The sequence below is a fragment of the Lepisosteus oculatus genome, chromosome 3 (assembly GCF_040954835.1).
Source record: "Lepisosteus oculatus isolate fLepOcu1 chromosome 3, fLepOcu1.hap2, whole genome shotgun sequence".
In the NCBI taxonomy this organism is placed as follows: domain Eukaryota; kingdom Metazoa; phylum Chordata; class Actinopteri; order Semionotiformes; family Lepisosteidae; genus Lepisosteus; species Lepisosteus oculatus.
In genome coordinates this window covers 64,192,264-64,205,140 of record NC_090698.1, presented here as the reverse complement: position 1 = coordinate 64,205,140, position 12,877 = coordinate 64,192,264, and the positions used below count along the sequence as shown (strand labels likewise).

At 36.1% G+C, this 12,877-nt stretch overlaps 1 protein-coding gene across 2 annotated transcripts in view; it reads right to left on the bottom strand.

The window, feature by feature from the left end:
- tek (TEK tyrosine kinase, endothelial) overlaps positions 1-12,634 on the bottom strand; it is a 31,489-nt gene extending 18,855 nt beyond the window's left edge. For both annotated transcript variants that reach the window (XM_069187364.1, XM_069187365.1), the window contains exons 1-4: positions 12,396-12,634; positions 1,666-1,968; positions 846-956; positions 135-245 (exon numbers count right to left, since the gene is read on the bottom strand). In XM_069187364.1, the coding sequence (XP_069043465.1) occupies positions 135-245; positions 846-956; positions 1,666-1,968; positions 12,396-12,489 (619 nt within the window). In that variant the 5' untranslated portion in view covers positions 12,490-12,634. The remainder of the gene's footprint in view (positions 1-134; positions 246-845; positions 957-1,665; positions 1,969-12,395) is intronic.
- Between the last annotated feature and the right edge of the window lie 243 nt (positions 12,635-12,877).

Here is a 12,877-nt window from a genome sequence, read left to right as displayed (position 1 = left end):
GAGTGTAAAATATTTTATTTTTTCTTTCCGTGTTGTTAGTTTTCACATGTTCAATGTGGTGTGTTGGTTCTTAAATTGCCCCCCTGGGGATGAATAAAGTACTTTGAATTGAACTGAACTGAATTACAATTTACCATTTTTATGGATGACAGCGTCTTCTTCAACAACTTTTCTGCGAATGAAAGAAATATCGACGTCATCACCCTTACTGGCTGTGATGGTTAAAGACCGTGGAAAGAAGGGGGCTGGAAAACAAAATTTGAATATGTAACAGAAAGTACAAAATAATTCTACCAACCGTCCTGTATTAAAAACATTCTACGCGGTCCTCATTAAATTGTCACATAGTGTAGCGTGCCTAACAAAGCACTGTCATTTTCATCATGCAGGAGAGCTTGTAAAGGCACTAGAACCTTCTTGTCTTCTATGCTCTATATTTAAACGGTATTGATCTTCCCTGTTGAAGTAAAACTTCAACTGTTATATCATTAGTCCTGTGTCTGCAGTTATTTTGCTCCATCCAGGCCCTTAATCACCAGTGCTGCTTCCTGCCAGTTATCTATCTGCCTGCTTATTCAGACTCTTTTCTGCACACAGCCCTTGGTTTTAAAGCATAACCTGCCATTAGGTACTGTAGATTAACAGGAAGTGTATAGTCTTCTGGGGCGCTGCTCATGTGTGTCGACCTGTAGGCTTGGGAGTATAAAATGTTTTATTTCTTCTTTCCTTTTGTTAATGCTCTTTCTGTGTTTTAGTTTTCGCGTGTTCAATGTGCTGTATTGGTTCTAAAATTGCTCCCCTGGGGATGAATAAAGGACTTTGAATTGAACTGAATTACAATTTACCATTTTTATAGATGACAGCGTCTTCTTCAACAACTTTTCTGCGAATGAACGAAATATCGACGTCGTCACCCTTACTGGCTGTGATTGTTAAAGACCGTGGAAAGAAGGGGGCTGGAAAACAAAATTTGAATATGTAACAGAAAGTACAAAATAATTCTACTAACCATCTTGTATTAAAATCATTCTACGCGGTCCTCATTAAATTGTCATATACTCTAGCGTGACTAACAAAGCACTGTCATTTTCATCATGCAGGAGAGCTTGTAAAGGCACTAGAACCTGAAGTGAAACCTCAAGAGGAAGTTTGCAGACAAACACTTCTTGCAGGAAACCATATCTTACTGAAGTTCTATTTCCCATTCATCTTCTGTGTTATTGTGTTCTGACAGGGGGAAACTTCTGTCTAAAATAAACTAATACAACCAATAATGACTTCATGTCTGAACCTACATTGAACTTCCAGCTGTAGGGTATTATGATACTTCAGAGTGGAGTAAAGACAGTATGCTGTTACTGCTACAGAAACACTATTATTTGTCATTCATCAAAATTCACAGGTCTCTGCGCAGCCTCACCTGAGGAACAACATTAAGAGCTAGCCTGCTGAGTTCACCCACCTCTTTTCTGTTTAAGGAAACATTCCCAATTACTTAAGGTTCTACATAACACTTAAAAGTCAGTATTGATTCCTTCTGTACATAGTGATGTACATAACTAAACAAAATACTGGTACTGTTACAAAATGCAAAGAAAGAACTGCTTGAGCCACAAGGGCCAATAACATTATTAACATATCATAAGAAAAATAAAAACTATTTACCTTCGTTTAACATCTTGATTGTGTGCGCATTATATAAAGAGTCTTTGTTTTTTTCCCCACAGTAAAAGGCCCCAAAAGTCTTGTTTGTCTGTGTTTCCCAGGTAATTTTTGTGGCCAATTGATATCTGGTGTCTCGCGAGCCTTGTAAGACCCCCTGCTGGTCTTGTGAAGTTAAGTCTCTCCCGAAGCTGGGAAGCTGGCTGTCGCTCCACTCACTGTTGACACAGACCAGAGAGGAATCCGAGTTGGTCCCAAGGGGGTTCGGGTTTATTAACGTGAAGTCCACGGCCGCCATTGCTGTCCCTGCCATAGTAAAAAAACATGGTTGGGTTATGAAGGAGAGGATCTAGATGGTAGGAGTCGGTTCTGAAGACATCCGTGCTAGATGGAGTCACATTTCAACACGTGCAAGGTAATCTAGCCGTCTGTTGTATTATTTCTTCTGTCATAATTTCACAATTCTAGGTCACAATTGAGAATGACAAAGCCTTAAAGCCAGTGTCTCTACATATAATTTTGCTTTGGGCTTCAATTGACCTTGAACATCTTCAGCAGGTCCTATAGCTTCACAATAAAGCACAGATGTTAAAATTCTCCAATTACATTAACACTAGGTTCAGGTAAATGAGCCAGTGCTTTAGCATTATTAGCTGTGTTATTTGATTCTGAGCTTGACCCTACTTGACTGATGGCAACTGAGGCCTAGAAGTCTGCAATGCGTACATTTCTTTTATTCTACGTCATGAGCCACAGGTGAACCTCCTCTCTTCCCCAGAAATATTTGGAATCTTTAATTCATTTTGATTTCACCAAAATCTAAATGTGTCTAAAAATTAACTTTAATTTCTGAAAAACACAGGAAGGATGATTTCTTGGGTATGTTTGGAAAGAAAATCAGTAACCAAGATATTCAACTGGTAAACGTTTCATGAGCAACTTAGCCTATGTTGATGTCAGCATGGAAAGACGTCATCTACAAAGGGCAACCGTGGCAGAAGCTCATAGTGCAAATTGTGATGTTTGTGCATTAAATCAAACAGCGAGAAAAAAACGGCAAAAGACTGCGAAACAACTGACTGCAAATTTTAACCTGGAAAAAACTAAGTTATATTTGATTATTATATTTGAGTTGTATCATTACATGTTTGCAAGTTCAGTAGTGCAAGAAGCACAGAACCTAAAGTCATCAGATGAATCATCCTTCACCATGTTCTTGACAAATAGAATCACGATGAACGCTTGGTTCCAACATGTTCCATGATGTTGTCGTCCTCATTTTTCTGGCGTGGTTTGAGTTAACTGATTCCCTTAGAAAGAAAGGTCAGTGCTAATCGCTACTTAACGGTACTGAGTGATCACCTTCACCCCATGTTGCAGTGCTTCTCTTTGTCCTGGGGCGTTGTCTTCTAGAATGAAAATACTCCCATCCACAGAGCACTGCCTGGTCACCAATGGTTTCACAAGCATAACACTGATGTTTGGTCACCAGATATGATTGAAGAACTGAGCATTTATGGGATATCCTGCATTGACTGAGACAGATTTCTCCACCTCCATCCACCCTGCTGAGTTGCTGAGGACATACGGGCCATATTGGTTACACCTGGTGGCACAACACCTTATTAGGTAACTTTAGATCAGTGTTTTCCATTTTGTGTCTACTACCTATTGACGCACACAAAGAAAATTGAAGTATACAAAAAGCAATGCATAAAAACAGCTAATGTAGATCATAGGCACTACCTCTTTATATCAAAGATAAAGTGTCTGTTCAAAAGAATAAATTCACCGAAAAAATAAAAATAATAAATTCACAAATCTTCATCTATTAAATCTTATTAGATTTCATTTCAATTAATTCTTCTCTTTCTGGACTTACTGGGGTGGTGGAGTTCCAGTCACTCCACTCACAAACTGGAGAAGAAAAGTGAAGAGAGATGAGAGTCTGAAATGTTTTATGCACAGAGTTGATAATCTGAGATGCTAAGTAAAACACAATCCATACGTGCCTTTTTGCTTTTCCAGTGTGGGTTTTTAGATGTGTGCACTTGTCAGACTGATCATGATGATGTATGGCACGTTAGTCTCTGAAGGTTTAACCATGCAGGTCAGCGCTCCCCATTGCAAAACAGTGACCTCATCTGAGTTCGTTATTGATCGTTTCCATATGTTTCCCACTTGTAAAACACACTTGCATGCAAGCATTGGTATTAAGGGAGACATTAAGCATGACTTTAAATGTATTACTTAGGAATGTAATACCAAGTCCATTATAGTTTAGGACTCTTCTGGTGGGGTTAAGACACATCGTTGGTAACATACTGAAAGATCAGCCACTGAAATACATTACTGTTGAAATTCTGAACATATTCACAACATGATTCCTATTTTTTTCCCTTTCTCTGCTTAAAAATCTTAGGTTGCAAATGTTAAACTCCATTTCTGAAGCAAGGCAACTACAAATACACCATTGATTCCAGTCAATAATAGGTAAACACTGTTTTAAATATGAAACAAAATATTTTAGATTAAGGTTCATTAGTACATTACAAATACTCTGAAGTGTTTATGCACAGTGGTGCGCTATGGACATTTTTGAGAAATTATTTCAATAAGTAATCAACTACTATTACTAGTTTAGAACAGAACTGTAATATGTTACAGAATTTTCTTCCAAACCTGAATGCTCAAATGGAAGGGTAAGATAATGGTTATGGTCAATGTCAGTTAAATCTAACAGAAAAAAAATGAAATATGTTTAATGCATGAGTATTCAGACCATTCTTTTTGGCCTGTTTGCTTGAGACATTGCTTGAGAATTGCTTATTGACTGCAGTTTTTAAGTATTTCCACAGATTCTCAGTAAAATACAAAGTTACAAGCCAGGCCACTGACTTTCTTAAAGACAAGAGTTTTAGGTGTGAAGCCCTACAATTTGCCAGTATTTTGAACCATCTATGTTCCTAACAGTCTTGACAAGCTTTCCAATCCCTGCTGATGAGACCAGAACTTACAGCATGTCATCGCCATGCATGACTCTAGGGTTGCTGTTGAAAGAGTCATGCACTATGTGTGATGTAACACTTTGTATGTAGACGAAAAGATTCAGTTTTGTCTTGTTTGACTAACAAACCTTTCGCCACATGTTTCTTAGGTGGTTTATTGCAAACCCCAAGCTGGATCTAAAATGTTGTTTTTTTAGTTCCACACAAACCCCTTTGGTTGAGTGACCAGAATTTTAATCAATGGTCGTTTTGGCCCATCTCATTCACTGAACTCTGTAACCCTTTCAATATCGCTGTTTGCCTCATGGCATATTAACTTTATGAACATTCTTATTTTTGTTTTGCATTAAATGTGTGGCTGTGTATAAAACAAATATTGATTGCATCAAATTATTATTATTATTATTATTATTATTATTATTATTATTATTATTATTGTTGTTGTTGTTGTTGTTGTTGTTATTGTTGTTGGTAGCAGTATTAGCAGTATGTTAGAAATAAAGTGGAGGCATAAAAAATAAAATATGTCAAATACAATTAAAAACTATTACACATTTCTTTACACATCCTTATTTAGATAATTTATTAATAGATCTATAGTATTGTCCGTGTGTCGTGGTATATATCAAGCATATTAATATATGCCAAAATGTTAACATCTGATATGATTTTACTTGAATAGGTGATTCGTACTTTATTGCTGCAATTTCAAATAAAAGTAATGGAAATGCCACAATTTGAGAATGATTGCGTTAATAACGTTACTGAAAAATCCAAGCTTGTTTTACATGTCCATGTAACTACTGTAGTTACTCCCAATGATGGCTACAGTCCAAGAAAAAACCTAGATATTTTGGCAGATATCTGAACCATGGAATGGGTCTTTGACTTTAAAATTAATAATATTTTTTTCGTGTATCACATTATTTAAAGATTTAATACAAATCTTAATTAATCACAATTTTTGGCAAATTTTCCTTTTATTTTAAACTAAAACAGGTGGTATATTTCAGTGCTATTGCACAGCAAGAACCAAAGATTACATTACTTGAGATATATTGTTTTACAAAGACGACACACCCTTGCAAAAACTGACTTACTGCCACAGCTAATCTTGATATTCAATGGTATTTCCTATTTTCGATTGAAATACTCATTTTTTAAATAGTGTTAAGACACCAGCAATGTTAAAAATGACATTTGTCATGAACTAACTAGACTGTATAACATTAATATTATTTTGCAGTAATTTGTATGCATGCTAAACACTGTTTGCTTCAGCGTTTCTTGGAAACCAGACTATTCTTTATTCTAAGAGCACTAACAAAGTCGTCAAGATTAATGATGAAAATGTCTCTTATCTGAGAGTGTAAGTGCTAAATCACTTGAGTGTTTCCATTGTGTTTCTCAAACAGGGGGTCAATATGTCGTTACTTGTTTTCTAAACATGTTAAATTAGGCGCCAAGAAGGAAGTAACTGTGACTTTTGAAACTGAGCACAAAAATAACAACGAGATACCCAACCTCTGTGTCAAAAACTCAATGAACTGTTCTAAACCGAATTAAATTAGTTTACATCATGTGCCTTCTAACGTGAAAGATACAGAGATTGCTCAGACTGGTAATTCAATGTTTTATGTAATAGAAATGTATTCGCTTTTTTCTACAGAATTATCTTTAGTTCATATGTATGGTGATTCAGTCACTGAACACTTTCTTCATTAGTGTCCTTTCTAACCATAATTTTATAGTATTATGAGCTTTCTGTAGGATGTCCTCACACTACAGTACATAAGGTTGAGACAGTACTGCCATATAATTATGAATGATTAATATTTTGATATTTTCATTAGGCATCATACTTTGTAAAAATAATTGAATCCTCTTCTTGCATTTCATACAGGAAAACCATGATCTGCTCTTGAAGTTTGTGTACAGTACAGTGCAGTGCTACTCTTAAGTGATTCTCGAGTGCCATATCTTATTGTTAGTTTAAAGGAAGTCTATCACTTCTCTTGATCTCCTGGTAAATATTTTATTTTTTTAGTTTTTAAACCATGTTTTTATTTTATTGAGTTTATGGAATCATTTTTGAGTTTTCTAGAATGAGTTGTGCTTTTAGAGAACACAGGATTTTCGTCTTCTGCTGAGCTTATCGGCACCAGAATCTGTCATGACATATCAAATCCACTTAAACAGCATGCAAAAAATCCAACTAACTACCCTGCCCCGGAAATATAAGCAACTCTTTTAAAAGAATATGTGATGAAACATCAATTAAACACTTAAAAGCTATATCCTGTTCACAGATACAAGAACCCTCTAAAGGTTCTGCATAACAAAGACCAGTATACTGTACTTGTACAATGCCCTCCAAATGTATTGAGACAGCAAAGTCACAACTACGATTCTGGCTTTACACCCAAGCAATTTGCGTTTGTGATCACGAGATTAATATGAATTGATGATGTTAGAACAGAAACATATTTTGGTTTCAGCCCAGTGACTTTAAAGTGACCGTAACTAATGGGGGACTTCCACTTAGGTTTTAGCCAGGAGCCATTTCACAACTGGCAACTCACTGAAGCTCAGCTAGTGTGAGCCTGGTCAGTACCTGGAAGGGAGACCTCCTGGGAAGAACTAAGGTTGCTGCTGGAAGAGGTGTTAGTGGGGCCAGGAGGGGGCGCTCACCTTGCTGTCCATGTGGGTCCTAATGCCCCAGTATAGTGACGGGGACACTATACTGTAAAAAGGCGCTGTCCTTCGGATGAGACGTAAAACCGAGGTCCTGACTCTCTGTGGTCATTAAAAATCCCAGGGCGTTTCTTGAACAAAGTAGGGGTGTTTCCCATTGGCCTTTACCAATCATGGCTGCCTAATAATCCCCATCTATGAATTGGCTTCATCACTCTGTTCTCCTCCACACTGATAGCTGGTGTGTGGTGAGTGTACTGGTGTGTTGGCTGCCGTCACATCATCCAGGTGGGGCTACACACTGGTGGTGGTAGAGGGGAGTCCCCATTATCTGTAAAGCTCTTTGAGTGGTGTGACCAGAAAAGTGCTATACAGTATACAGTAAGTGTAAGGAATTATTATTATTATTATTATTATTATTATTATTATTATTATTATTATTATTATTATTATTATGTCAATACTTGGTTACATACTCATTGAGCTCACCAGACTGGGTAATCATTTTAGATGGTTTGCTGCAGCCACTTAGAGTTATTAGGTATTCTTGTTCTGCCTCCAGTGTTTTCTTCAGCATGTTCAATTGGATTTAAATCAGGAGGTTGACCTGCCCAGTCTGAGGTTTTCCATTTTTATTCTCCTCCTTTATTACATTGGCCACTAAGGATTATTGTCTAAGATTATTGTTTATTGTTATTATGGTGAAGCACCATCTATAAAGCATTTCCCTATACCTTGACAGAGAAAACACTTCTATAGACTTAGACATTAACTCTGCTGCTTTCCTCATTAGTTAGCATCATGAAAAAAGACCAATTACAAAGGTAACCATGCGTGCAAATCAATAAAAATACTGCATATACTACAGAAGATTGTGTCTCATTAAGAATGCAATACATTTAACTTATTTATTCTATAATTATATATATACTATATATATATTTCTTACTATTTAAAGGATGTCAGCTTTTGAAAACATGGCAGGGTAGCCTGTCGTAGCTTGTTGAAGGCTAGCTCCCATGACTCTTTGAGCTTCCCATTCATTTTTACAAAGAATTCATTTTATTCACATACTGTATTAAGCATTTATATTTCTGGTGATTGTATTAAAGCAAACTCTGTGGAAAGAAATGTCCTTCACTGCAATTAATGCTTGAGAGTAACTGTTAATGATAGGTTTTATCATTAGTCCTTTGTGTCCATTGTACACATCAACAATATATACACACAAAGAATAAAACAATTAAAAACCTTGGTTTAAGATGATTCATCTTGAGCAAGCTGCTCACAATGCCATACCATTTACTCTTCAACTAGATCTACTGAAAATATTGATATCTCGCCAGTTTTCCAGCTTTCAGTAAATTAAAGTAATGAGGCACAAAACCAAAGAGATCCAGAAGTATTGGTCTATCTGTTATTACTACATACTGAAGAGATTTACACATTACAAAAGGAAAAAGAGCAAGGGGCATGATTTAACTGCCTAACAACGGAAGGGTACTGGATCCTAATCTAAAAGGAAAAATACTCTATTTACAGAAATAATAAATATTGGTCAGGTTTGATGCACTTTTAAGAAATCAATATCCTTTAGATATCTGATCACTACAAACTTATATCAGATTTAAACTTTCTTCAAAATAATGAAAAACAATCTTATTTCAACACCTTGCCACTACCTCAGAAAGAGAATGTAACAGTGTTTTTAAAAAAAGGGAAAACTGGCTGGTGACTACTTTGATATTCGGAAAATATTAGTAATATGTGGAAAACTGGGGACAGACTGCTGTAAATCTGATTAGACTATTCAGCAGGAAAAGATAGATTAAATAACTAATCTCCTGATTACCCAGGAGGTGCTTTTGGGCACTGTAGCCGAACGTCAAGATACTGTTGAACAGATGCAGCTCAGACGTGAAGGCTATGAATTTTAGTCGATCTTTTCATGGCTGAGATGCAACTGAAAATCTGTGTTTTCAAGGAATGCAAAGAAAGGTGAAGAATTTTTATTAGGCATGTTAATAACTCTAATTAATTGGAACAGACATGCAAGATCAAAGCACATCTCTGTTCTATTATAGAAACCTCCTGCTGAATGTAATGTTCCAGGTCATACATTTAGAGTGAGAAAGTGCTAATTTGAGCCTGGTTTGAAACAGCTGTATTATACACTTATGTGATACTGGCAGCGTTTGTAACAGCTAAAACATTTTTTTCTAGGTTCATGACATGCTTTCTGTAGACATCTTGCTTTAATAGATTTTGTCTAAACTGAGGACAACTGACACCTCTTTGTCCATTTGCTGGAATTGCATGCGTTTCGCACTTTGTTAAAAAAAAAGAAATTAATGTCATACGCACGCATTTTGGACTACGTACAAAAAAAGCAAACTCAATCCTCATTTCTAGTGTAATTAGTCAAGGATCAATGCAGATGTTTTACAGGGTCATTATAGACTGTTAGGAGTCAACATATTACTCTCAATCTTTAAGAGTCAACATATCTCAGTATGTTTTGGAATATTTATGAAAGAATATTAATCCATTGAGGTGAATTTACTGAATAGCTTTGATTTTATATTGTAGATAAGTATGTGCTTTAATGATGATAACAACTGAAAATTCCAATTGAAATTCCAATATAGCTCTGTAACTTTCCTCTCTTTAATATATCTGACTGCTGTTCTTCTGCCACATTGCTATTTTTGTATTTTTGTTTTTAGCTCGCCCTTATTTTACAGTCTAGCTGTTGCATTGTTTTTCCTCACGTTGATTAAAGTGGTTCAATGTGCTCTATTTTTGTTTGCCCAAGGAGTAACATATCATAACATTAAAGCGGAGTGCAGGCTATGAACTAACCAGTACAGAGTTTGGGTGTGGGTTGGGAAGGAGGAGAGGAAGTATGGTGTTCCAGCTCCTGTTTTTTCAAAAGGAATCCCGGCATTTAATGATACTTACATAATTAAGATCATAGGTTTTGTTTATTGCATTACTTCATGGCTTAAAAGATTTCAATGAATACATTGCACATACTGTAGGAAGGGATGTTGGCTTTTTTACCCTCCTTGTCACAATTGTAGCTAGTAGTTCTACTACTATTTTGGTTAATGTTTAGGAAAACTGTACAGTATAATAGTTCATGGGGAACTGGAAAGCTTTTTTTATAATTCGGGGTTAGAAAGAAACAGCACTGATATGTGCATTTCAAACCACAATAAAAATACAATATACACAGTAACTTGTAAAACCTCCAATTTACATTACAAAATAGATTAAATTTCCAGGTATGCGCAGAGAAATATTCTGCGATTCACAACGAGGTGACAAAACTTTTACTGACATGAAGTAGCCTTATTACATTGTAAAGGATAGATAGATAATACATTATTAATCCCGTAGGGAAACTGATGAATACATCTCTCCTAAACCAATACAAATATTGCTATTGACTTTGAGACGGTTTTGCCGACAAATACAACTTCCTTGTTAGCTCTGCATGCAGATCACATCAGAACATTGCTGCAGTGAAATGTCTGCTGCACAACCTGTACTTTTTCGGTCATACAGTACATCGCATTAGATCAGTCATTACAGTGACTAGCGAGCAGGAAGGGCTGTTTTACGTCGCAATCCTAGTGAACTCTCACTCTCGCCCATAGTGAGACCAGGAGTTGGTGACATCAGGGTGACTTACAGTACTTTCATAAAGTTAACCATTTTGTGCTTAATCCAAAATTTGTAATTGTATCTACACTGTCAATTAACTTATTCTGTCACAGAGATTGTACCAGAGATAACCAGACTTATAAATTGGGACTGCAGTTCCCCTTTGCAAGAGAGTAGCTACATGGTAATAAAAGTATTGCAGCAGAGTATTGAAATGTGAGGACTATGTGAGTACAGAAAAGCCCCATCATTGCAAGTATAAACTATCTTCACAACAGTCAAAACCAAGTACTCAGAACTAATCCCCATTACAATAAAAATAATAATAATAATAAATATATTTATATCCCTGTAATAAAAAGTCCCCAAAATCCCATAAATATTGCTAAATATATTAACACAGAGTTGCAACGCCATTTAATAAGGATGGAACGTGAATGAATACCACAATGTCCTTGACATGAATCTGACAAAGACCTCATGGAATCATTAAGAGTCAGTAAAAAAATAAAAGCAATTAATCAAATTATTGATGGAATTTTGTTTTGGAATAAATTCACAATTTTATACGGTATATGTTTGAGTAATAATGTTTGTTCCGTGTCATATTTTATTCTGTTTAATAGATTCTGTATGTTCTGTGGAAAAGAACACCTTGACTATTGCTCTTTCTCATTAATAATTCACCAGCAATGCATGAACAACAACGAAATTGAGATTTGTTTTACAATATGACAATTTTCTACATTAGAATTCAATGTTAAGTTAATGCAAATCTCCTTAAACTCGATGTTAAATGTCCCTTTCATATCTTTTGAACATCACACTGCAAACAACACTGCAATCTTTCCCAACTTTAAATAGCTAATAGTTTACTATTTCCTATTCGCACAGCAAACAGAGTGCCTGAAATTAAAAGACATTTAAATTAATGTCCCTCAACAAAAAGTTCTAAAATTGTGCACAGGCTACCTAGCACTTTTAGCAACCACTAACTAGTTTTAATTATCCTCTTTTAGTTAACAGTTGATACAGGATTTTTGTCTTTCAGACAGATTAAATATTCAAGAACAAAATCTGTTAAACTAAATTGTGGCATTTTAAAGTTCTTTAAATATTCCTTATTAACGTAACCAGAACTATTAACTTGTGTAAGGTAGTGTCAAAACGTCTTCAACATTTCATTCTCTTTCCTACAGTGAAAATGAATACAATATTTCATACCGCTCCACTGGGCTGTTGTACTGTATAAGAAATCATGGGCTGCTCTAACTACAGAAGCCCCTTTTAGTGAGTGGAGGCATTTTATGATCCTAGAAAAAAATGATTAATATCTGTGAAACAAAGCACAAGAAGACTTACCTGAAATTAACAAACAAGTGAAGTAAAGGACTGCGGAGGGTAAATAATCCATTTTCCTCAGCTTAATCGATCTGAGTTGCCGGTCCCAATCCATCCTGCATAGTATTTGCTCAGGCACCAACAGCAAGGGAGGGTTGTGGCTGCCTTGTGTTGAGACCTTGATGGGGGTCAGAGGAGCTTGTCACTGCACATCTTTGCTGCTCTGAAGTGGTGAGCTTCTCTTTCACTCCTCCAGCGCTGTCCAGGCACTGGGAGTTTAAGAGTTCCTTTTTCCTGTTTCCTTTTCCATATGAGGATGGGAAAGGCAGGGTCTGAACAATTGCTTAACATTACTTGCACTCCCACTCAGTAGGTCCTGAATTTAAGCTGAAAACTCCATTACAAACTGATTAGGAGATCTTCCGCGACTGAAAACAGAACAGATCCTAACCAACAAATGCTAGATAGCAACCCAAAGTTTGCAAACAGGGGTAGGCTCTTCA